Raw genomic sequence first — 25,107 nt, forward strand, 5'->3', positions numbered from 1 at the left:
ACCCTCACCGCCCCCCGACCCCACCGTCGTGTCCGCCGGGGTTCCCAGAGTCGAGTCCAGGGAGACCCACAAGGGGAGAAGCCGGCGCACCCCGCTATCGCTGGTGCAGGTCACGGGGTGGAAGCGGATGGGTTTTTAAGCCTTCACTTGCAGAGGTCGTGATCCTGACCCTTGGATAGCCTCCTCTAAGGAACACGCGCGCTGGGAGGTCTCTCTCACTCAGTGGGAAGACCTCGGCTGACAGATGAGGGAAACCGAGGTCCACTGAGGGCAGTGATCTGTTGGACGCGAAATCAGACCACTGAATCCGGTCTAGAACCCTGGACTTCCAGGCCATAGTCTAGTTTCTAGACCCTGAGCTCCCCAGCCAGGCAGTCTCCCTAGGAAGTATCCAACAGCTAGCCTTCCGAGCCCGGAATCTCCGTGGAGTTTGCGCTCTTTGGCACGTTGCGAACACTTCCCACGCCCCCACCCTCCAGGAGCTCTGCTCCGGCTTCGCGGCTCCCAGAGAGGGGATAAGAGGGGAGCGCACGCCCACCGGCGTCCGGGTGATGACTTGGGGGTGAAGAATGGCTGCGGGAGGCGGAGGCCCCGGCGGGGACGCGCTGGCCCTTTAAGGGGGGGACGGAGCGCATGCGCGGCGCGGGCCAGAGTCGAGCCGGGTGGGCGGCAGGCCGGCCGGGGACCCCGCCGCCGGCCCGCTCGGTTGGCCTAAGCTTCGCCGGAGCCGAGACCCAAGCGGGGACCCGCGCGCGCGCGCAGCAGACTGCTCTCGGGGGACTAGCGTAGCCCGCGCTTCCCGAGGCTTTGCCCCTCGGCTCCGGCTTCCTCCGCGGCCGTGGCTGCGCGAGCCTCCAGGCTTGCTCTCCCCGCCCCACGGTCCTGTCTCCAGCCCTTAGCCCGGGGAAGCAGGGGTGCCGCGGGAGGCCGAGCGAACAGCCGCGGAGCATCCTTTGCCCATCGCGGCCGCGCCACCGCCCATGCTGCCGCCGACCCAGGGCGGCGATCCTGTGGCCGCAGCCCGCCGCCTGGTGACCCTACGCACCGCCCGAGCGTTCCCAGCTGAGGCCCGGGAGCGGGACCCGCGCCCCGCGATGGCTCGGCTGGCGCAGCGCGGCGCCGGGTGCCCGGCATCCGACCGCTGAGACGCGCCGGGCTGGGGACCGGCGGGGCCTGGGCGCTCCCCGCTTCGCCTCCCCGCCGCGCCTTTCCCGGGGGGCTCCACTGCTCCTGCCCGGGGCGGGGGTGCGAGGGGACAGGAGACCGAGACAAAGCCCACTTTGTGCGGGGAGTTGGCGGCGGGCGTGGAATGTGCGCGTCGGCGCGCGCCCCCTCCCCGCGCCCCTGCCAGCTGCGAGTCTCGGCTCCCAGACTCGTCGCGTCCGAGAAATCGCGCCTCATCGCCGCCCTCCGATCCGGGGGGTCGCGACCTCGGAGCCGACTCCCGGCCTGGAGTCGCCTCGGCCCCCCACCTCGGAGCGCGCACAGGTGTGAGCGTGCGGTATTTTGTAGAGGAATTTGTTGCTCTTCAAAAAACTGGGACCTGGGGCGCCCGGTCGGCGTGGGCACTCCTGCCTCGACCCTTTCGTGGCCGCAGATCTGAGCTGCCTGGCCTCAGTTTCCCTCCGGCTTTTCTCCTCGGGCAGCCCAGACTGCTGTCCGGTATTGTTCTCGCTCTCAAAGCGGGGTGGGGTGGGGGTGCTTTGGTGAAAGCTGCCAAGTTGAGATGTATTCTCTACATCCCGTTTTTCACAAAGAACCAGGCTTCTAAGGCTCACCAGGGACAACCAAGCCCCTCTGCCCAGCACTTCACTTTGAGGCACTGATTTTTCCCCCCCTCCGCGTCAAGTAGTGTTTTATTGTACGGAGCCACGCCCTGGTTTCTTAAAGGTGCCCTGCGCTCTGTTTGGCCATGTGTTATCTCTGCAGCTGGTGTGTGGGAGGCCTCCTGTGAGCCGCCTTTTTTTTTTTTCTTTACCCCTGCCTGCTGCTACGTCCTCCCACCCACCCGTCAAGGATTTGGGGATGCCAGGGGGGAAGAAGGTTGTCGGGGGCGGCAGTACCGGCGCTGCCCCCACCGCCGCGGCTGTCCCCTCTGGGGTCCGGCGTCTGGAGACCAGCGAAGGAGCCTCGGCCCAGAGAGATGATGAGCCAGAAGAAGAAGGGGAAGAGGACCTACGAGATGGAGGCATCCCCTTCTTTGTTAACCGGGGTGGGCTGCCTGTGGACGAGCCCACCTGGGAAAGGATGTGGAAACACGTGGCCAAGATCCACCCCGATGGAGAGAAGGTGGCTCAGCGGATCCGTGGGGCCACGGACCTGCCCAAGGTGAGGGGTTCGTGTGGGCCTTCCGGGTGGGGGGTGGGGGGAGGGGAGGAGAGCTAAGGTTTTAGTGACTTGGGGGCTTCCAGAGCAAAGTGCCACTTTTCCTGTTGGAGTAGGGAGTTATTGGCATGGTAAAGTGTTAAAAATACAGATAGGTTGAACCTGTCCAGAAGAACTTTTACTTAATCACCATTGAAGCTTTTTTGTGAGGTCCACAGGCCTGGTTTCTAGGAGTGCCCTCCTCCATCTCTTAAAATGCCCATGTGTTGTGGGTAGAGCAGCAGATAAACTTAATAACACTAACTGGTGGCTTGACATCTTATTTGCTAAGCCAGAGAGCAGTGGGCAGAGAGAATGAATGGATGAGGACGGTCCAGGATTTCAGATGCTGAGTAAATATTTTCATGTGTTTTGCTGAATTCTCCAAGAGCCTTGTGCATGAAGTCCAGTTTGAGGACCCATTTTTACAGACAAGGAAGCTGAAGCCTCAAGTAGGAACTCAGGGCTCCATAGCCAGTAACTGGCAGGGCTGAGTCTCTCCCCCCTCCCCACCCCAGGTCTTCCGGTTCCAGGGCCTCTGCTCCGTAGGACATGAGGTTCCAGGGCAGTTAGAAGAGGGCCGTGGAGAGGGGCAAAGTTCAAGCATTTTTCTGTGCACGGCAAAAACAAAGTGCAGTCACTTTTCACGATGGCTGGCCTTCAGTTGAGTCACCATGAGGGCCGAGGCTGTCTCATTCATCTTTGTCTTCCCAAGGCCTCCTGTGTGCCTGGCACAGAACCGGCACTTGTAAGCATTTGCTGAATGAAAGAGTATTTGAAACATTCTGTGCCCTGTAGTACTTGGTGGAAAAACACGACTGATTTTTTTCCCCCAAAGTTATGGTTCAAGACTAAGGAAATACTCTCTCAAATGCAGAGACTTGAAATTCCCTAAGAAAAGTCAGTTGGACAGAGGTCAGAGCCCCAAGCTTATGCGAACTTGCCCAGGTGAGAAGGAAGGGACCAAAGAGAGTGGCAGTTAAGGTGGATTAGACATGGAATTGGAGAAGGAAATGGCAACGCACTCCAGTGTTCCTGCCTGGAGAATGCCGGGGACAGGGGAGCCTGGTGGGCTGCCGTCTATGGGGTCGCACAGAGTCGGACACGACTGAAGCGACTTAGCAGCAGCAGACATGGAAACAGGTGGCCTGTTTTTTACTAAGTTTTTGGTAGAACCATCAGAGACTATCTTCTGGGACAAGCCGAATTCTGACAATCCCCAGGTTGAGAGTTGAGCTACTGCCTTATATTTTCAAGGGAAATTGAATATGATTTGATTTTGAATGGCTACATAATCACCTTCTGAGCTAACTCAGAATTAACTAATTCCTTGTGGTTGGCCATTGTTTCCAATAATTTTTTCTTAAAATGAACACTGTGGTGCCCATTCGACAACATAAATTTGGGGACTCACCTCTGATTATTGGAGAAGGAAATGGCAACCCACTCCAGTATTCTTGCCTAGAGAATCCCATGGACAGAGGAGCCTGGTGGGCTGCTGTCCATGGGGTCGCACAGAGTTGGACACAACTGAATCGACTTAGCAGCAAGCAGCAGCTCTGATTATTTCCTTGAGATAAATTCTTGGAAAAGGAAGTATGGCATCAGAGGATGCGGACATCTGTTCCAATCACCCACCTAGCAGACCCCTGTTTGAGCCAGTTTTCTCGTCTGAGGTTGAGAGTGGCACTGATGGTAATAAAGTTAAACAAAATGTGTTAAAACATTTTTTTAATATATATATTTTTAAAATTTGTTCTGGGTCTCACTTGCACATGTAGGATCTTCTTAGTGTGGCATACAAACTCTGAATTGCTGCATGTGGGATCTAGTTCCCTGACCAGGCATCAAACCCAGGCCCCTTGCACTTTGGGTGGAGAGTCTTAACCACTGAACCACCAGGGAATCCCTGTATTAAAGCATTTAAGAAACTATAATGCCTCAGACTGGTACTGATTACTGGGTGTTCATTCCCTCTGTCCATGCCCTTCATCAGGACAGGCAGCTAGGTCTCACTCAGCATTTGTCCCTTTGAAGCCAGAGCCACATGCTTCTCTCACATGAGCAAGTCAGGGATTAACAGATGGCTCTCTAGCCATCCTGCTGATGTCTAAATCAGGCTCTGGAAGAGTGTGAATGGTCCTCTGTAGAACTGTCACCACTTCAAGGGACTAAAAACAAAATTGACGAGCTTATTAGCCACTGGTCTTGTGATGTCATCTTGCCATCTTTAACCTTCACACATAGAAAAGAAACTGATGAGGGAATAATGCTATTGTCTGTGGGGGGTGTCATGACTGACAGGAGTGTGGTAGTCCTGAAGGGATTTTGTGAGAGGATTGAGAGAATTGAAACTCTCCCTCCTCAGTCAGTTCAGTTCAGTCACTCAGTAGTGTCTGACTCTTTGTGACCCCACCGACTGCAGCACACCAGGCTTCCCTGTCCATCACCAACTCCCAGAGCCTTCTCAAACTCATGTCCATCGTGTCAGTGATGCCATCCAACCATTTCATCCTCTGTCATCCCCTTCTCCTCCTGCCTTCAATCTTTCCCAGCATCAGAGTCTTTTCCAATGAGTCCGTTCTTTGAATCAGGTGGCCAAAGTATTGGAGTTTCAGCTTCAGCCCTTCCAATGAATATTCAGGACTGATTTCCTTTAGGATGGACTTGTTGGATCTTCTTGCAGTCCAAGGGACTCTCAAGAGTCTTCCTCAACACCACAGTTCAAAAGCATCAATTCTTTGGCCCTCAGCTTTCTTTATAGTCCAATTCTCACATCCATACATGACCACTGGAAAAACCATAGCTTTGACTAGGTGGACCTTTGTCAGCAAAGTAATGTCTCTGCTTTTTAATATGCTGTCTATGTTGGTCATAGCTTTTTTCCAAGGAGCAAGCGTCTTTTAATTTCATGGCTGCAGTCACTATCTGCAGTGATTTTGGAGCCCAGAAAAATAACGTCAGCCACTGATTCCACTGTTTCCCCATCTATTTGCCATGAAGTGATGGGACCAGATGCCATGATCTTCGTTTTCTGAATGTTGAGCTTTAAGCCAACTTTTTCACTCTCCTCTTTCACTTTCATCAAGAGGCTCTTTAGTTCTTCACTTTTCTGCCAGAAGGGTGGTGTCATCTGGAGAAGTTCTATATAGTCAGCAAAAACAAGACCAGGAGCTGACTGTGGCTCAGATCATGAACCCCTTATTGCCAAATTCAGGCTTAAATTGAAGAAAGTAGGGGAAACTACTAGATCATTCAGGTATGACCTAAATCAAATCCCCCTCCTCAAACCACAGGAAAAGGAGAGCGGGGGCAGGGGGTGGGGCACAGTTTCCTCCATCTTGGCCCAGAGCAGGAGTCTTGGCCCCAGAGTCTGGGCAGAGTGGAGAGGTCCAGGAGGCATCAGGGTCTGATCCCAGAATGCCAGCAGTGTGGACCCAGCACTGGGCTGCCCCACCCTCCACCCCCTGAGTGGCCTTGCCCCTGAAGCTAACACAGAGGCAGCAGAGGTTACACCCTAGTGGGACCAGGAGTTTGTGCTAAGCCGCTTCAGTCGTATCCAACTCTTTGTGACCCTCTGGACTGTAGCCTACCAGGCTCCTCTGTCCATGGGGATTCTCCAGGCAAGAATACTGGAGTGGGTTGCCATGCCCTCCTCCAGGGCATCTTCCCAACCCAGGGATCAAACCGGCATCTCTTATGTCTCCTGCATTGGTAGGCAGGTTCTTTACCACTAGTGCCACCTGGGTAGTCCACCAAGAGTTTAGGGGATAGCATAATGTTTTAAAAAGACCAGGCGAGCCAGAATTCAAAATGGGGAGATTTCACATCAGAATGCAGACTCTTTCAGGAAATGAGAAGGTCTGAGAGCAGAGAATCTGTGACCCTACATGCGGCAGGCAGCCGGGGCTGAGGGCTGGTTCCCCTCCCCCAGGTGGCCGCAGACCCCCACCTGCTCTCTCAGTCTGCCTTCCCTGTTTATATTACCAGTGCGGCCCCTGCAGGTGGTTGAGTCTGGGGTCCCTGCGGTGTAGTGTGATAAAACATTGGATCCACCATGTTCAAATCCTGGGTCTCCAGGAAGGGACGCACCTCCTTGTGCCTCAGTTTCCTCAGCTATAAAATGGGCGTAAGCGCAATACCCACTTTTGAGGGGTCACTGGGAGGAATTGATGAAATAAAGCCTGTGAAGTGGGTGAGCTGTCATATGTACTCAGCAAATAGAGTCTGGAGAGAGCACACACACTTTGGGGAGGTGTCCTCTAAAAGGGTGACACAAGTATGTTAACGGGCGACAGTTCCTGAAAGGATCGCAGATCCAGGAGCCATTTGTGTTCCTTTGAAGACTGTCTCCTTAATGTTTCAAGCTGCCTCTAGTCTTTTTATTTTAATTTTTATTTATTTATTTATTTTTGGCTGTGCTGGGTCTTTGTTGAGGCACGTGGCTTTTCCCTAATTGCGGCCCGTGGGGGCTCCTCTCTGTTAAGGTGCATGGGCTTCCCGTTGCAGTGGCTTCGCTTGTTTCAGAACATGGGCTCTAAAGCGCTCAGGGCCTTCAGTAGTTGTAGCTCGTGCGCTTAGTTGCCCCACGGCGCGTGGGATCTTAGTTCCTGGAGCAGGGATCAAACCCACATCCCCTGCATCGGTAGGTGGATTCTTAACCGCTGGACCACCAAGGAAGTCCCCTGACACCACCTTTTTAAAAGTTCAGTGGCCAGGCATCCAGACCCGGCAGCCCAAGTTCTTTTGACTGCAGCTTTAGACACTGAGCTCCTGCAGAAGGGGAATTTGGACATCTCCCCTCATAAAGGCAGCACTGCCAGCGTCCTCATGGGCTGACCGATGTCTCGGACATGCCCAGGAATAACAGCGACAGTGGGCAGGAGCCGAGTCCCTGCTGTGTGCCTGTCCCCGTCCCAAGACCTGGCCATGCAGTGTCTCATCTAGGTTCTGAGTGTGGTTCTGAGGTGGTTCTGTTTGGGCACCTACTTTACAGGTGAGGTGTCCGAGGCATAGAGACAGTAAGGATCTTGCTGCCAGACAGTAAACGGCGGGGCTGGGATTTAGACAGCGACTGGCTGGTTCTAGGTCCAGGTCTGTCAGCCTCTAGGGTTTCTTGCTTCTTGTCCACACACTCAGCTGCAGGCTGCCCAACCTCCTGCAAGCCTCCTTTCTGTTCTAGACTGAGATGGACTCCACCAGGGAGAATGCCTTAATAGAACTCAGGATTTCAGGGGGTTCCTGGAGCCAAGGTAACCCTTGGCCTTGGTAGTAGAGAAGGAGTCATTCCTGGATGGATCTGGGCCAATATCAGTTTCCTCCACTGTACCCCACTTAACCCTACTGCTCTGCGCCAAGGGAGCATTTCTGGAGTTCCTGGTTTGGGGTTGGGGTTGAAGGGCTGCCAGCCCTCCAGTAGGTCTGATTATTTGGATATACAGACTCTTGCCTGTTTGTTTTGTTTGTGTGAACATTCAGAAAAAAGATGCGGGCCTGTTGGTTGACATGAGTTAACACGTCACAGTCGTCAGCTCCCTCCAGCTATGCCACCGTGGTGGTGTCCTTTAAGGCCCTACTCATGAATCCAGGGTCTTTCTACACTTTTTCCTGGAGCCCTTTAGTTCTTACAGAGCCTCCAGTTCCTGGGTCTTGTGTCTAGATGGCAGGTGATGCCCTCATGGTACCACCCGGCCCTGGCCCAGGGTTGGCTTGTGCAAGCTTGCTCAAAGGATTCTTGGACTACAGAACCCTCCTTGTTTGAAATGTCTCAGGGGAGGGTGTACTTACAGTCTCTGCCTCAAGCTCCTAAAAGTCACTAGATGCCCTCACGGGAAGTGGAGATGACTTGCCTGGGACCTTCCACCTGAAAAAGCCAGGTGCCGTGCTGTTTATAGTAAATGGTGCCATCATTCCTCTGATAGCTCTCCCACCCTGCATCACTGACCCAGGGAGGCCAGCCAAGCCCTCAGAGAGTTCTGGAGCCCGTCTTGTACAGGGTGGCTGGGCAGGAAGACAGAGCACTCCCCATCTGGGCAGTTATCCCCCTGCTGATTTTAAGCTGTGGCCACAGTTTCGGCACCAGTGGCATTACTTTGCCAACAAAGATCTGTCTAGTCAAGGCTATGGTTTTCCCAGTGGTCATGCATGGATGTGAGAGTTGGGCTATAAAGAAAGCCGAATACAGAATTGATGATTTTGAACTGTAGTGTTGGAGAAGACTCGTGAGAGTCCCTTGGACTGCAAGGAGATTCAACCAGTCCATCCTAAAGGAAATCAGTCCTGAATATTCATTGGAAGGACTGATGCTGAAGCTGAAACTCCAATACTTTGGCCACCTGATGCGAAGAACTGACTCATTTGAAAAGACCCTGATGCTGGGGAAGATTGAGGGCAGGAGGAGAAGGGGATGACAGAGGATGAGATGGTTGGATGGCATCACCAACTCAATGAGCATGAGTTAGAGTAAACTCTGGGAATTGGTGATGAGCAAGGAGGCCTGGCATTCTGCAGTCTGTGGGGTCGAAAAGAGCTGGACATGACTAAGTGATTGAACTGAACTGAACTGAACTGGGGGGATATGAAAGGGGAAGCAGCTGCCTCCAGACCGAGGTGTCAGCGGCTGGGGACTGCCCAGACCGGAAGGAGGGGGCCAGCAGGGCCGGGGAGGAAGTTCAGGCAGAGTCGTCTCCTGGGCAGGGCTTTCTCCCTTGCGCCTCGGCCCTTTGGGGCAAGCAGGGGCCTGTCAGAGGCTGTGGTGCCGTCAGGCACCAGAATCACTGGTGTTTCACTTCCTTCGTGTCAAAGCCCGGCCACCTTACTTGAGAGGCTGTGCCCACACCACCCCACAGGGAGCACGTCCCTAAGCCCAGCGCCCCCATGGGCTCCCGCTGGACCCGGCCCTTCCGTCCCATACAGATGGATGCGCTCAGCAGCCCCCACCTGCTGCGGGGTAGGTCGAGGCCTAGGGGCGGCAGGGTGGGGCCTCGTCATGCAAGGAGCCCTGAGGCCACCTCAGAGCTGCCAGCGCTGGAAGCCAAGGGGGACCCTAGGGGCTGGGCCATGGACTTGGAAAGCTGGTTCCTCTCTACCCAGGAAAGCCAACGTGTAACCCCAAGGACCTGGTGGGTGCTTCCCTTGGCTTCTGAGCCGCACTTGACTGTTGTGGCCAAACTGCCAGCCTTCAGGCTCCCCAGGCCAGAGTGGGTGGCCTGGGGGCGCACACCCAGATGTGGCTGCTTTTCTGACAACTGCAGGGTTGCGAGGGACAACTCCAGGGGCCACGGAGCCTAGCCTGACTGCCAGCACCTGGGCAGCCCAAGCTAGGGGTTCCCAGTCCTCAGGGTGTCAGGCACCGGCCCACCACACCCCCTCTCCCGCCACGACAGCCCCTTCTCGCTATGTCTGGCCAAACTCTGGAGAGTCTATTCTGCTGAGGAGGACTGTCATGCCCGGTTAGCCGTGCTGCTGTAGGTGTGGTGCTGGCAAGACAGGCAGGTATTAAAGGAGAACCGGGGCTCCTGCTGCCTCCATGGAACCCTTCCAAAGAGGCTAGTCCACAGCAAGCCCTGTCCCAAACCACATTCCCCCCTGCATGTCCTCCTTCCTCCCAGGGGAGCAGGAAGGCCTGGCCACTGTGCTGTGATATGAGGGTGCAGTGGGGTGACACCCCCTGCTGAGGGTGTGTTCACCAGGAACAGGGATACCTGGTCAACTTGACTTTGAACCAGAGTTGAACCCCAAACCCAAATGAACTTAACTTCAAGATCAACATTCCTGGGGACGCCTTGAAGTTCATGAAATATAAAATTCCAAACAGCCTGTGTTTTTTTCTAAAATTATGAAAGAAGCATAAAATTGGAATATCAACATAAACTCCAGATCAGAAATGCCGTCAAGGGCCAGGAAGGTGAGGAGTGGCCAGTGGGAGGGTGGGGGTTGGCGGGCGGGGGTGGGGGGGAGAAGCTCAGCGAAGGAGGGAGCTGGGAGCCCCTCCATGGCATGTGGCTTCTCAGGGGGCTAATCTGGGTGTCTGGCAGGCTGGAAGCTCCAGAGTGAGCCTCCTTCCATGACCAGAGCTTTCTCTCTCCGTGCCCAGATCCCCATACCGAGTGTGCCTACGTTCCAGCCCTCCACGCCCGTCCCTGAGCGCCTGGAAGCGGTGCAGCGCTACATCAGGGAGCTGCAGTATCCTCTGTGGTCAGAGTCACGGCCGCCGTCCGGCTGGTCCAGAGCCTGCTGGGGCTTGTTTTCAGACAGGGCCGGAGGGCACTGGGCTGAGCAGCTGCACCCCACAACTCCAGGGGGTGCCACTCACACGGCATCTCTGAACCCCCGGAGTCATGTGCACACAGCATGTGTCCTCCCGGGTTTCGGAGCGGGTTTGTCAAATGAATGCCACACCTGCTCTGGCCTCCCTGCCTCCTCCTCCATGTGATGGGGTCAGTGTGTCCTGAGTGACCCGTTGGTGGAAGCCTAGTCCAGGTCCACTGGCCCAGACCTCCTCTGCTGACCCTCCGGTGCCAGCAGAGAGAGCGGGGGGAAAGCTCCTTTGGGGCTGTTTAAAAACTGGTCTAAAAGAAGCGTGTGTTGGGGGAAAGGGTGTGTGTTGGGGGGAGGCAGCAGGTAGATGGAGGAGAAAAAGGATTTTTATGCTCCAGGAGACAGCTTCCACATCTTGGATGTATCCCCTAGTTCTGCACCTTTTTCCTCCCTGGCAGAAGGCCAGCTGCCCAGCAGGGGAAGAGCCTTGGGACACCCCCAAGCCTGGGATTCCCCAGTGTCTCTGAGCTGGCCCTCTCCAGCCCTGGGCCCTGCCTGGAGCTCTTCCTTCTGGCTCCCTCTGACCCTCCTAGCTGCTGATTCGGTCCGAGATGGCAGGACCCCTACAGGCCAGGCGTGGGTCCTGAGCAGAAGAAAAGTCAGGCTGGTTACTGAAAACTGGGTCCAGCCCAATTTGGGGGGAGAGGGCAAGGGGCAGAGGTGGGGACTGGTGGCCTGGAGAGGGGCCGGTTGGCTTGGGAGCAGCACCCAGCAACAGAGCCGCTCAGGAATCCCACCCCAGCCTTCTGTCCGTTTGTGCTGTTTCTCACCAATTGGAACATGAAGTACTGCTAAGAGCTGTCCAGGGCTCAGGCCTCTCTCCCAGCCCTGGCCAACCTGGCTGCCTTCTGCCCGGCTCCCTTCCTGGGAGAGGAAAGCTGGGAACAGAGGATGAGTGAGGACAGAGAGGGGCGCTGTGGGGGAAGGAGCCAGCGGCATGCTGTGCCCTCCTCTCCCTTCAGACGATCCCGCCCTGAGCAGCCTCCCGGGCACCCTCCAGAAGCACTCTGTGGGGTCTTTACCCGGCCTGCACCCCCAAGGAGTGCTAGACTCCCGGGGTCCAGATGGGGGCAGAGGGACACGCCTCTTCCAGATCAAGCCAGAGAGCCCTTAACCAGCACGTGCAGGTACAATCACACAGGGACACAGTTCTTTGAAATTAAGAAGAGCAGACCTCTGACAGGGTAAGTGTGGGGAGCACGGGTCCCTCTGCACCAGGTCACAGGGCCTGGTTGGGGCCCCTCTGTCACCTGTGGGTGGGAGCTTATCAGGAAGGCAGAGAGTCTTCCCAGGGGAGCCCACCAACAAAGCAGGTATCACCATGGGACTCCCCTTAGGACTTCCTAAAGAGGGGACTCTGGCCAAGATGGGCAGCCAGGGACCCCTTGAGGAAAGGGAACCCCAATATCCATGCTGAGCCAAGAGGGTGATGGCAAGCAGCCCACCTGCTTGCCTTGGTGATGACAGAGAATGGTCCCAGGTGGATGTCTGTGTGTGACCCTTATCTTCCTTTTAGGAGAGGTGGGCCTCACAGGAGAGGGTCCTCCCCCTTCTCTCTGTTCCCTGGCATAACCCCAGTTACCTTCTGGACTCGCTTCTGGGCATTTGGTACAAGGCGCAATGTTTGAGCTGCAGGGACCCTACTGGGGAGAACACTGCATGTCTCACTTCCCATTCTGTCCCCTAAGTGTAGACCCCTGGCTGGATTCACCCCATGGAAACCCTCAGGGCAGAGTAAAGTGGAAAGTGAATACCACAGTTGGGCCTGGGGGCTCAGCCCAAAGCTGTCTACAGGTTTAAAACCCTGTGCTTTTATGATGAATATGAATTTTACATCTTGCCCCACATATAATCAATCCATGATCACTTCCTTATGAAAAGCGCTTTAGATGGTTTATTAGCAAATTACTTAATTACCCCTTCTCTAAGCCCTCAGGTGGAGTGCAGCCTTCCTCACCCCAAAGCTTTGCTCTTGTCCTGCGCCTGCTGTGTGTGCAGGCCCAGCTCCAGCTTCATGGGATGGAGGAGTCTGACACCCTGCCCTGCAAAGCCAGTGGCCAGGCTGCATTCCCAGGGCCAGGAGGCAGCATTTGGTGAGGAGGGAGGAACCAGGCTTCAGAGATAGTCTGTTTTAAAGTGGCCTGAATTCCAAGTTCAAGAGCAGGTGGGGGAGTCACTGGGCAGCTAACTCCCTGAGACCCCATGTCCAGGCTCCAGGGAGCTGCCCAGCCATGGGGGAGCAGTTACAACAATCAAAGGCTCTTCAGAAAAGTCATAGTTGGGTCAGGGGTGTCCACTGTGCTCCAGGAGAAACAAGATCAATGCCAAGGTCTCCAGCCTCTGGCATGCTATCCCATGCACTCCCCAAACACCATCTTTACAGGAGGCCCCCAGCCCAGTGGCTTTCAAAGACCTGCCTACCACTGCACGCCGCCCCCGACCACCCTCCCCTCCAGAGGACTCTGCAGCAGGACTCTGAGGGAAGAAGGAAATGGAAGGACAGAAGGGGAAGGGGAAGGGCCTCTTTCCTTATCTTCTGTGGTTGTCTCTTCTCCCACCCCTTAGGCTCAGGAAGGATGTGAGGGGGAGGTGTTGGGCCTGAGCTGCGGCAGCTTGGAAGGCAGGGGAGTCTTTGTCCATCTAGTCTACCTCCCGATGCTCCTTCACCAGAAGGGACTGGAGCCTTTGTCCTCATGACTCTGCCTTCCAACCCCCCAGGCTGATGGACCTGGCCAAGGAAATGACCAAAGAGGCTCTGCCAATCAAATGCCTGGAAGCGGTAATCCTGGGAATGTATCCTTCCTCTGAGAGGCCTGGGAGGGGGCAGCCAGCTACTCACACCTCCAGGGCCATCTTCCTCCTCTGGAAGGGCCCTCCCGGCTCCCTTTCCCAGAAGTCAAGAACTTGGCCCCAAAGTGAAGGAGTTTAAGGGGGGCTCAGTCTCTTGCACCTCAGTTGCTAACTTCCAAGGCTTACTGGGCAGCATTTTTTTTTGAGCAGTGGACACAGTGACCCTGTTCTCCAAACCACAAATCAGGGCTCATGATCTCATAAGGCTGCTGTGCTATTTCCAAGAACCAAAGAGTCTGGGAGAAGCAGGTTGGGTGCCCAACTGTTGGCATTTCCAAGACATGTGGATCTGTGGAGATGATGGACATCCCCTGATCTTTAAATGTAAAACTGCATATTAAAAAAAAATTAAAAGGGTTTCTCAGTCTCTCCCCCACCCAAAGGGTAGAACCGGACCTATAGCTGGATCACCAGAGTAGTCAGGTAGGACAGACAAGGCCCCTAGAGGGGGCACCCAATATCCCCAGTTAAAGCAAAGTTAGGAGACTGGCATATGGCCATTTCTCTGTTGTAAGTGGTTCCTGCCTGAATCCTACCTTGTTTTATTACAGAAAATTTTAACCTCATATAAGCATAAATTAACATAGTGCAGCCCATGTGCCCATCACTCAGTTTTACCAATTCAAGGCCAGTCTTGACTCATCTCTGCCCACCCCACACTCTTCCCTGTGCCTACCAAGACTTGTCAATATTCCATCTAGTACTCCTGGACTAGGCACTGGGCTCTGTGCCCAGCAGGGTGAGAGGGCAGGTGCCTAATGGAACAGGGAGGAATCGCTTGCTCAGACAGGTCAGGGAGAAGATGACAACACTCACAGGCCAGGAGCACAGCTTCTCTGAGGGGGATCGGGGGGTACTCCCCACCCCCATAGACATACCTGCCTTAAACTATACAGAGACTGCAGGAGTGGCCCCAGTCCTCCTCCCTGAGGGCTAATCCCTCTGTGGCAGGCCTTTGCTGCCCAAAGAGACCCACCAGCATTGCCCTGTCCAAAGGGTTCTCTGCTGGGACGAGTGTGAGGCCAGCCCAAGGACTCCAGGCCGCTGCCAGCGCCTCCTTCACCATCCCACATTTGCTTCTCCTTCAGGACCATGCTCCAAAGTAGAAGTTCCCACCCCCTTGTAGGAGGGAGATCTTGCTCCCCTCCCCATGAGCACGCAGAGAAGCTGGTCCAGATGGGATCACATGGTCCCAGAGGCCTTCCGGGGGTTACCTGGTGGCTTGTGGGCAGGAGGAAAATAGGAGGAGCCCCCCATCTGGACAGGACACCACCCTGCTGTCCCCGTAGAACTGCCGTGGCTCCCTCCTGAACACATGGTGTGCTCTGAACCAAGCCTGTCCCTGGTCTCATCCTCACTGCACCTGGCTCGGAGCCTGCACCTGGCTCATCTGTGCTCCCAGCCATTTGCTTGCAAGGAGTCAGGCCTGGTGAGCATGGCAGTGACTGCATGCAGACTGCAGGCTCAGGCCCACCTGGGCCTGAATCCTGGCTCTGCTATCCTCACTGTGGCCTCAAGCAAGTTCTTTAGCATCTCTGAGCCTCGGAGTCCTCCTCTGCAGAAGGGGACAATGGCAATGCCATCCCACAAGTTAATACAGTTAAATGACCGGGAGCACACTGGACACTGGACGCAGTGTCTACCTGGTCTGTACACCAAGCTTTTATCCTGTTCATCTCATTCTCCCCATTTGCTCACGAAAGAGTTCTGAGTGCCTGTCATGTGCCATGTCTGTGCTGGGCCCCTGAGATACAGTAAAATAAATAAATAAATGACAGACAAGGTGGTCCCCATTCTCAAAAGTTTACATTCTAGCCAGGGAGACAAAAAGTAAGCAAGTAAACCAAGAAATAAGAAAAATAATCACAGATTGTGGTGATGTGCCATGGGGAATATAAGTAGAGCAGACTTGCTTTAGGAAGGGAGGTCAGGGGTCCCAGCCAAGCCTGAGGCCGGAGAAAGCCAGCAGGGCCCGAGGAGAAGAGCTGGTGTAGATGGTCCTCCGTGGAGGTTGGAGTGGACAGCTGACAGCTTCCCAAGCCACCGGCAACCTTGGTTTTATCAGAAGAGCAGCAGGCACGGTATCTACGCATGGAGGGGTAGGGGCAGTGAGAGAAAAGGAACAGGGTTGTCTGTACATCTGTGATGCACACGTGTGTATCGGCACGTGTGAGAGGAGGGCAGGGGTGAAGAGGGCTGTGTGTGCGACAGAGGGGAGGAGGGAGGTGAGGGGGAGACAGACAGACAGGCTGGTGCACTGGAGGGCCTCTCTCATCCTTCCTTCACCCTACCACTCTGGAAGGCCCAGCAGTTCAAGGCGCCCTGCTCACTGTTACTTGGTGAGCACTGCTTGACGTCCTGGCAGCAGCTGGTAATCACTGAGCACCCTGACCCATAGAGATTGAGTCCACTGAGTGCCTACTGCATGCTGGGCCCAAGCCTGATGACAGGATGTGGATGAGGAACACCCGCCGTCTGCGCTGGGGAGCTGGGGTCGGCACTGGAGAGCTGGGGTCTGCACTGAGGAGCTGGGGTCGGCACTGAGGAGCTGGGGTCGGCACTGAGGAGCTGGGGTCCGCACTGGGGAGCTGGGGTCCGGGGTGGCTCACACAGCTCTCCCGGGTGGGGTAGGTAGAATGGGGTCGCCCCGCCCCGCCCCTGCTTCTAGCCGTTTCCTTAGCTGCGGCGGCGCGGCCAGTTACCTCACCAACAGCATGTCCACCCTGGAACGCTTCCCCATCAGCTTCAAGACTTACTTCTCAGGGAACTACTTCCGCCACATAGTGCTGGGGGTGAACTTCGGGGGTCGCTACGGGGCGCTGGGCATGAGCCGGCGCGAGGACCTGATGTATAAGCCACCCGCCTTCCGCACGCTCAGCGAGCTCGTGCTGGACTACGAGGCCGCCTACGGCCGCTGCTGGCACGTGCTGAAGAAGGTGAAGCTGGGCCAGTGCGTGTCCCACGACCCGCACAGCGTGGAGCAGATCGAGTGGAAGCACTCCGTCCTGGACGTGGAGAGGCTGGGCCGCGAGGACTTCCGCAAGGAGCTGGAGCGGCATGCCCGCGACATGCGGCTCAAGGTGCGTGCGCGCTGCCCTGCCCGGGGCACCCAGGGCCTGGGCAGGGGTGGAGGTGGAAGGCAGGGGGGCGGGCAGAAGGGAGGGAGCGGAAGGGCAGGGGTGGGGATGGAAGGGATAGGGGGGCAATGGAAATGTAGGGCTGAGGGTGGAAGGGCAGAGGTGGAGATGCCGCGTTCTAGAGGCTCGCTCTTCAGGGAAGTCTCCTCTTCCTCCTCCATCTTCCCAACCCACCATCCCCACCCCACCTTCTTGGGAGGAGGTGGAGCCAGGAGTCGGGGAGGTGAGGGTAGGAAGTTTCTGGGCTTCACTCAAAGGTCATTGCTGATGAGACAGCCGGCTCAGGTGGGCAGCCCCTGGGGAGGCTCTGGTCGGGCTGCAGGGGAGTTGGGTTTGGGCCTGGGCAGGGGTGCTGCCATCTGGGTGGAGGGACTGCGAGTCAAGGCTGGTGGGGAGTCATGGCCTGTCTGGAGGGAGTGGTATGGTGTGGGCTGGGCAGCAGCTGCATCACCCCTGTCATCCCGACTCTTGACCCCCAGCCCCAGGGAGGAAGTCAGAAAAGAGAAGCGGGTCAGACTCTGGGGAGACAAGGAGGGATGGCTCCTTCTCCCTCTTGTCCGGCTGCAGTGAGCAGGGGTCATGAGTGGGGGAGCTGCTGGACCCAGAGTAGTGGGCTGAACTGCTGAGATGTTTGTCCCCCTGGACTTGTGGGGGCCTTCCGTGGGGCCTGCTGCCCCCTCCCCTTTGCCCGGTCTCTGCACTCTGCCTCTCCTGGCAGCCTGGGGCCACAGCTGTGACCACAGCAGTTTCACGCCCATTGCTGCTCCCCAGGATCCCAGGAGGGCCCCAGCAGGCGGGGGGCGGGGGGTACACTTAGGTGCAGGGAGCCCAGAGGCTTGCTTGCAGCCTGTGGGCGGCAGATGGGCCTGGGGCTCAGTCTCCAGATGGAGAACCCCGGCACGTCACAGGTGCTTTCGGGAGTCCCGGCCGCCCTGCCCTGCCAGTCCCCAGGCCAAGACCTTGGGGTGACAGCTTCGGTGCCTTCCTTCCCCAGGGCAGCTGCAGGTGACCCCGCTGCTTTCGGGGGCTGCCCTCCTCCCCTCCTGAGCTGCTCCTCCCCCTGTCCCTCCCCTGTGGAAGTTGGGGTGCTCAGCTGCCCAAGTGTCACTGCACCTTCAAGGGAGCAGGTTGGAGCTAGAGCTGGAGCCAGTAGTACCTAACTTCGAGTGCTGTGTCTCCCAATCTGTTTGGTGCTTAAGACTTCCCATGTTATTTGCACCCGCCTCTAGCACCCGTCCTGTATACCCCACGTTTTGAAAATTCAGCTCAAAGGGACTGTGTTGCCTAAGTTCACTTGCTCCCCCCATCTCCTTTATTCCCCTTCATCAGAGATGTAGCCACTAGTCTGAGCTTCTGATTAATTGGAGATAACCAGTGTCACCTGTGGGTCTTGCAGGCTCCCAGCCCCAAGCTCAGACACGGGCTGCTTCTCCGGCTGGCCCCTCTGCCTGGCCTGAGAAAACGCCCCTTTTCTCGGGGGCCACCTTGAACCCTCCCCGGTTACTGCCGTCCACGACCATGCTGTTTCAGGGGCTCATGGAGTTGGGGCTACCCTGCTGTGGAACCCCCAAGGACCTGGCCGCTTTAGCACCTGGGAAACAGGTTCAGGAAGGCACGGCTTGAGGCTTCGTGGGCTCTGCGCAGAGCAGCTTTGGGGCTTGTGGCTCCATCAGGACAGGACAGACTCTGGAGCAGTCCTGGAGCAGGTCTGTGTGTCTTCCTCCCCACCCAGATCGGCAAAGGGACTGGCCCTCCATCTCCCACCAAGGACCGGAAGAAGGATGTGTCCTCCCCACAGCGGGGCCAGTCCAGCCCCCACCGTAGGAACAGCCGCAGCGAAAGGCGGTGAGCCCTGGGTTTCCCCTTTCCTGGAGGAGTTGGAGGCGGGGAGGTGCAGGAACAGGCTTCATCCTTTCCGCTCATCTTCCCCTCCCTCTGCTCTTCGCATTCCCACCCTTCTCTTTGTCGCCCTCACTGGAGGGAACCTGGGAGGGTGGGTTTGTTCGTATGCTGAAACAGCCGTTTCTCCAGGGAGAAAGATATCCCTGACCCACCGGTTACCCTGTGTGGGCCCACCACGGGGGAAGGTCCAAGGCCACAACCGCAGAGCTGCAGAACCAGAACGGGCTTTGGGGGAGAGATGGTAGAAGGGTGGGGCCCAGCCAACAGTGAGCTCTTCCAGGAATATCGCTGGGAAAGGTTTTAACCTCAGATGGCAGCCAGTGGGTGGCTTTGAGCGTAACCTTTGCCCCCGTGGGAGTCTGGGTTTTGCCCAGACTGGACAGCAGAAGCACTCTGATAAAGCACCCGGCAGCCTCGTCAGATTTGTCTCCTCTGTGTCAGAGTGGCTCTTGCTTTAAAGGTCATTCTGGAGACATCTCCAGGTTATATGGGCTTCCCTGGTGGCTGAGATGGTAAAGCGTCTGCCTGCAATACAGGAGACCTGTGTTCGATCCCTGGGCCAGGAAGATCCCCTTGGAGAAGGAGATGGCAACCCACTCCAGTACTCTTACCTGGAGAATCCCATGGACAGAGGAGCCTGGCGGGCTACAGTCCATGGGGTTGCAAAGAGTCGGACACGACTGGGCGACTTTACTTTTTCACTTTTCTGGAGACACCTCTCTGGTGTCAGGGGCACCTTGCTGCCTCCCATAACCAGCCTCCTTCACTTTGACCTGGGAGGCTCTCAGAGAGAACACAGGGTCCCTCACAGGGATTCACTGTTACTTCATCACTTAACCTGCAGCCAGAGTCTCTGACCTCAGTGAAGAGCAGTAGCCTCTGAGAGAGTGTGGGGCCCACAGTCAGGTCCACAAGGGGGGTCGGGGGTTTCCAGAAACGGACTTCTACGGGGACCCTTCCTGCTGCATTTGGGACACCTTGGAGAATAGGGAGGCGGGAGCGGGGGGCAGCCACCCCTGGCTCCCCACTCTCCCACCTCCCGGAGGGGCCTCTCACCCCTTCCCCCTCCTCTGTTCTCTCTTCCCTGCAGGCCTTCCGGTGAGAAGAAGCCTTCAGAGCCCAAAGCCATGCCAGACCTCAATGGGTACCAGATCCGGGTATGAGGCGGGTGGCAGCGCCCCCTGCCTCACCCACTTCCCGGGGACCAGCATCCTCCAGCCAGACCAGCCTCGCTCCTGGGGAACGCGGGGCTGATGACGGGGCGAGCGTGTCCCAGCTCAGCCTCCCAAGCTGCTGTCCCTCCGCTGGGCCAGGCCCTCTACCTGTGGACCAAGAGGCAGTGAAGAGTTGAATTCTAAGGTTTTAACTTGATAACCTGAAATTTAAAGTATTGGGAAAAAAAACTTAAAAACTAGTGAATCTGGCCAGTGGCCGGAAGGCCAGTGCTTAGAAGATTCTAAGTGTCGTGGGGCCGGGTGAGGAGGGGTTGCCGGGTCTGGCTGGTACCCCTGCCCATGTGTCTGGGGTTTGGGTCCATCCTCCCCCATGGGAAACCTCCCAGCTCTGCTTGGGCCGTGGCAGGATAGGGGAGCGATGTTTCTCCAGTCCTGGCTGCCCTGGCAGCGTCATGACCCAGGGAAAGGAAAGCAGGGTAGGAAGCACCCCGAGAAAGGTCTGCGTGGTCCATATCGGGAGCTTAGCACAGGCCCCGTGTGCCCCCAAGAGCCAGAGTGTGTGGCCCAGGAGGGTCCTTGGAGCCCCACGGACAATGCTATGTGGGTGGACACTGCCCAGTGGTAGCGCCCAGTGCTGGGATGCACTGGACGAGAGCCTGGGAGAGAGCTGCTGGGGGAGAGAGTTCCCAGACCCCTCCCTGACCCCCTTGCTCAGCCCAGCTTTGCTTGTTGCTGCAGCTGGGGCCTCCCTACAAAGGGGCCGGGCTTGGCCGGGGGCCCAGAGAGGCAGTGGGCTCGGCGTGACTGTGGGGATCTGAACAGACCTGGTGGGTCCAGGAACCATGGCTGAGGACAGGGTGGGACCCTCAGGCCTGGGTCAGGAAGCCCCAAGGGACTGCTTCCCCCTTCCTGTTACCTCAGCCCCTGCTAGGGAAATGAAAACCAGGCCACAGAGGCCTGTATCCCAGCCCCTGCTCCCCTAATCAGCAGCCTGGGTTAGGTGTGGAGGGCCCAGCGATGATCTGGCCTGGGGCATGAGGCAGCTGAGGAAGGGCCTGAGCTTCTGGAGTCTGCACCATCTGCCTGGCGGGCAAGGGAGAGGTTGTGGAGAGAAGCTGGCGGAACTGGAGGAAGGTTCTGGAGGCTCAAACAACAGCAGAGGTGGGAGGCAAAGGGAGCAGTGTGGCCACTGGGGAGAGGCAGAGCCCAAGAACTGGGGAGAGTAAGTGAGAAAAGAAGGTGTGGGAGAGTTTAGAACCTTGGGGAGTAGTGAGTTCCCCATTGCTGGAGATATTCAAGCAAAGATTAGATGGTTGCTTGTCATCTAGAGAGCTATAGACAGGATTTAGGTTACGGAAGGATAACTGGAGGAGATGACCATTAAGGTTTCTTAATACTGAGAGGCAGCTGTCAGTAAGGTTGCCTAGAGACTGAGGGTCTGACTGAGCTCTGAAAGAGGAAAGACCACAAAGCCCAGAGTTGTGAACTCAGGTTCCCCCAGGGCCGAGTGGCTGATTGAAAGGAGGACTGCAGGGCTGGGTGGGGACTGTGGCCAACTAAAGAAGGCGCAGCCTCAGCCCCTGCTGCTCACCGGGTCTAAAGGCAGGCCCTCCATACTAGATTGCCAGATGTTTTTTCATTGCAGAACTCTGAATTTTTATGTGAAATATGCATATTTTTAAATGGTGGCAATCAACTCAGAAAATTTAAAAGCCCAACTTGAAAAAGAATGACCGTCTGTAATCTCAAAGAGAGTAGCCAGAGCTTGGGCTGGAGAGATGGATGCACTGAGATGGCATGGAGATGGAAGGGATGGAAGTTCTAGGCATCCCAGAGCAGGCTGGACCAAGGCAGCATCCTTGCCACAGCGGCTGCTCCCAGATGGGCAGCTGCTTCCTTCCCACTCGACTCTCCCAGCAGACCAGAGACACTCAGTCGTGTCCAACTTATTGCAGCCCCAGGGACTGTAGCCCGCCAGGCTCCTCCGTGCGTGGGAATTTCCAGGCAAGAATACTGGAGTGGGAGGCCATCATCCTTCTCCAGGAGATCTTCCCTGACCCAGGGATCGAACCCGGGTCTCCCGCATTGTAGGCAGACGCTTTACCGTCTGAGCCACCAGGGAAGAGGGGGTGGAGTGGAATAGAAACAGTGCCATTCTCAGTCTGCTGGGGAGATGGATGAGGCCTGAGGAGCCAAGAAAGGGAGAGAAGGAGACAGGATGAGTCTGCTGACGCGGGTGCCCACAGGAGAGGCCCCAGGCTGGCAGCTCTTCAGACCAGCAGCTCCTGGCCCAGAGTCAGGCCAGGCAGAGAAGCCAGCTGCTCACTCCCTTGGGTTCCTCCTGGCTCACTGGGCCCTTGGCGAGGTGCTTAAGCTGCCTGCTGGGCTACATCACGGCCAGAGCAGTCTGGGGGCCACTGTGAGCCCCAACTCAGCCTTCCATCCCATGCTAGTTTTCAGGAGGCGGGCCGTGGGCCCCCATGTTCACACCTTCACCTGGGGCAGAGATGGATCCATTTGGGAGGCATGAGGCTGAAAACGGGGCCTTTTGTGGGTGTGGAGGCGGGTGCCTTGTGATATCCACCCAGCAGGTGAACCACAGAGCTTGAGGGTGAGACGTCAGGGGGTTCTGGGGTCAGGGAGACGTGGGGGAGAGCTGCTCCTGGCACAGGAACCCAGCAGGGTGCTCTGCTCCCCCGGCTCCCTCCTGAGCCCCTTGGGGAGAAGGAAGCAGAATGCAGCCCCAGCCACTGTCTGCGGGGAAGAGAGCCAGAGCCCCCACCGAGAAGCCCCTAGCACTCCCTGCCCATTCCCTCGCTGAGACCTCGGGCCTGTGGACACCCATGGGACACAGCGGTGCTTTTTCAATTTATTTTTTAACACATTTCACATATGTAGCAAGCCCTCCTCCCCTCCTGGGCGTGTTTACACAGGCTCTGCTCCACGCAGGGCCAGCCTGGCTGCAGAGTTTCTGGGGAGGCAGGGGGCAGGGACTTGGGGCCTTAGTCACCATCGTCAGCATCACCTCATCTCACTTCCCATGAGGGACCAGGTCCGGCTCCTCCAGACTCAGGGCTGCCTCCCAGCACTCAGTGTGGGCTCCTCTGTCCCTGGGGGTCGGGGCTCCTAGCTGGGGAGGGGTCAGGGGAGGTCAGAGAAAGCTGTGTGATGAAGGTGGGCCGGCACAGCGGGATAATGAGTGCTCCCCAAGGCCAGGCTGCCTGTACCCTGTGCGGGCTGCTGGGTCAAAACACTGGCAACCTGGGTTTCCAGCCGTGTCCCACCCACTCACACCTGCCGGTCCTCTCCCTCCCTCGGCCTCAACAGAGTCACCATCCCCTGGCCCCTCTCAGCAGCCACCCCACCATCCCCTGGCCCCTCTCAGCCACATCCTTCCTGAGCGTGGCCAGGTTCGGAGAGCTGCACCTCCCGCCCTTAGGTGCCATGACGAAGCCTAGAGCCAGGGTTCTGAGCTGCAGGGAGAGCCCGCGTTTGCCCACGTCTGGTTTCTGGCCCTGGGTCATTTCACACCATCCCCCCCTACCCCGCCGCTTCCAACTTGGACTTGACTCCCTGGCCCAGGGACCGGGTCTCCTTCTGACCAGGAGCATGCCCAGAGGCCTGTGTGCCTGGGTTCCTGCCTGGGTGGTTTTCAGCTTAGCTTTGTTGGCTTCCCCCAGGCCCACCCTCTGGCCTCGAAGTACAAGGGAAGTGTGAGCTGGGGGCCTAGCCTATGAACTGTGTTCTGAGTGCCAGAGCCCCGCTGTGTTAAACTCCCCACCTCCCTTGTCCCACTGAGAACCCAGGGAAGGGCAGGGAGGTGCGTGGGGTGGGAGGGGAGGTCTCACCCCGACCAGGCAGGGCTGGCGAGGTGCTAGCTGCAAGTCTGTCGGTGTTGCCCCCCACCCCACTCTTGGTGCTCCAGAGTCCCAAGTCTCCCTTTTTCTTCCAAGTCTGATGAGGAGAGATCGGGCGCTTGGCCTGGGGCTTGGTGATGATGTCGGCTGCCGTGCTGTACGGGACTTTGCTGTTCTTCTCGTTTCAGTATTGCCCCCCTCCCCCCTTCCCTTTTACACTTCGTCTCATTCCTGTTCTCACTTTTTCCTTGAAAAGAATAAAGTCTCCCCCCAGCTCGGCTGTGTGGGCTGGGCAGAGACCACAGCCTGTACGCCTTGTCTTCTTCCCTCTGGGAGCTGGGGCTGCAGCCGCCCCACCCGCCACTGTCAGCCGCGGCAGCTCCGGGGGGGCAGGGGGAGAACCTGACCGGAGTCGCAGCCCCGGCAGTCATGATACAACTTCTGGGGTCCCAGACTGTCACACCCCTCAGCCTGCTGAAGCCACTCGGCCCTTTTTACTCCTCATCTGGGAGATCTTTTCTGCTGGCTGTAAAAGAAGCCCTTTCTCCTTCATACAGCCCGTTCCACCCCCCGGAGGCCCCAGGAGCATTCCAGAGCCCGACTGTCCTCTCCTAGTCCCCAGCCGTCCACCAGGAAGGAAGGAGGAGGAAGGCTGGGTGTTCTCCTGGGAGAGGAGGCTATTTCAGAAAACCATAGCAATGGGGATCTCAAGTCCCTTCTCATCACGGTCGCCGGTGCAGAACCTATGGTGGTTAAAGACACAGCTTTGGAAAACACCCCTGATTCTACCTGTTACCCCTTCTTCCTCTGCATTGTCTGTCCAGCCCTGGACCTCTTCCTATGCTCTAAGGCAGGTCCAGACAATTGCAACCTGACCTGCACAGAGGCATCTTTTCACCTGTAACCCTTGCTCCCTACTTCTCTGCTCTCCTTTCGTTCAGCTTGAAAGGAAACCCTAGGCTTAGGAGAAGGGAGCGTATTTCCTACTTCTTATCCCAGCCAATCCCCAAAAAGCCCTAACGAGACGTGTGGTCTAGCACAGCAAGACTCCCGCACTTTCAGGAGCCTTGTGGTGAAGCATGACCACTGGGAAGAAGAGAGGTGGTCTGTTGGAATCCACGAAGGGCTTGGACTGTACACCATTGAAAACAGGAAGTTAAGTTATTTACAGGATCATTTAAATCCACTTAAACGATACCAAAAAAAGAGCCTTTCGATAAAGGTAACCAGAGTTTGTAAATAACTTGGCTTATACCCCCTTCACACAAAAGGCAGTGCGTGTAATGTACATATTCAAGTCCAGCTGGTAAAGGGCCTTGTGGGTGGGTTTCAGTGATGCGGGCTCATACACCATGGGCCCCTGGACTGCTCTCGTACGTACAGGGGCTGGGTTAAGTGCTGGGCTGAGTCGGCCATGAGTCACCCAAGGCTCACCGTGGATACCGGCGCAGCCACTTTCTTAGAACTGACACAGAGCTGAGTGCCATCACGGACTCCCCAGAG

General features: G+C 56.8%; 1 protein-coding gene and 1 non-coding gene across 2 annotated transcripts; one reads left to right on the forward strand and one right to left on the reverse strand.

Moving 5' to 3' along the window:
- Positions 1–642: 642 nt before the first annotated feature.
- On the forward strand, positions 643–23,906 carry VASH1 (vasohibin 1). Its single transcript, XM_004010807.6, has 7 exons — positions 643–2,328; positions 10,460–10,548; positions 11,811–11,867; positions 13,402–13,476; positions 16,232–16,613; positions 18,403–18,515; positions 19,663–23,906. Exons 1-7 carry the CDS (start codon positions 2,026–2,028, stop codon positions 19,733–19,735), a joined length of 1,092 nt encoding a protein of 363 aa, XP_004010856.3. The 5' UTR covers positions 643–2,025; the 3' UTR covers positions 19,736–23,906.
- TRNAC-ACA (transfer RNA cysteine (anticodon ACA)) lies at positions 21,797–21,869 on the reverse strand. Its single transcript has one exon. It is a non-coding gene; the product is annotated as a tRNA-Cys (tRNA).
- Positions 23,907–25,107: the final 1,201 nt, after the last annotated feature.

The sequence above is a fragment of the Ovis aries genome, chromosome 7 (assembly GCF_016772045.2).
Source record: "Ovis aries strain OAR_USU_Benz2616 breed Rambouillet chromosome 7, ARS-UI_Ramb_v3.0, whole genome shotgun sequence".
Lineage (NCBI taxonomy): Eukaryota > Metazoa > Chordata > Mammalia > Artiodactyla > Bovidae > Ovis > Ovis aries.

Coding starts and splice junctions, on each gene's coding strand:
- VASH1 (XM_004010807.6), top strand. CDS start 2,026: ATGCCAGGGGGGAAGAAGGTTGTCGGGGGCGGCAGTACCGGCGCTGCC. Junction 16,614..18,402: donor CCCGCGACATGCGGCTCAAG/GTGCGTGCGCGC, acceptor CTCCCCACCCAG/ATCGGCAAAGGGACTGGCCC. Junction 18,516..19,662: donor AACAGCCGCAGCGAAAGGCG/GTGAGCCCTGGG, acceptor TCTTCCCTGCAG/GCCTTCCGGTGAGAAGAAGC.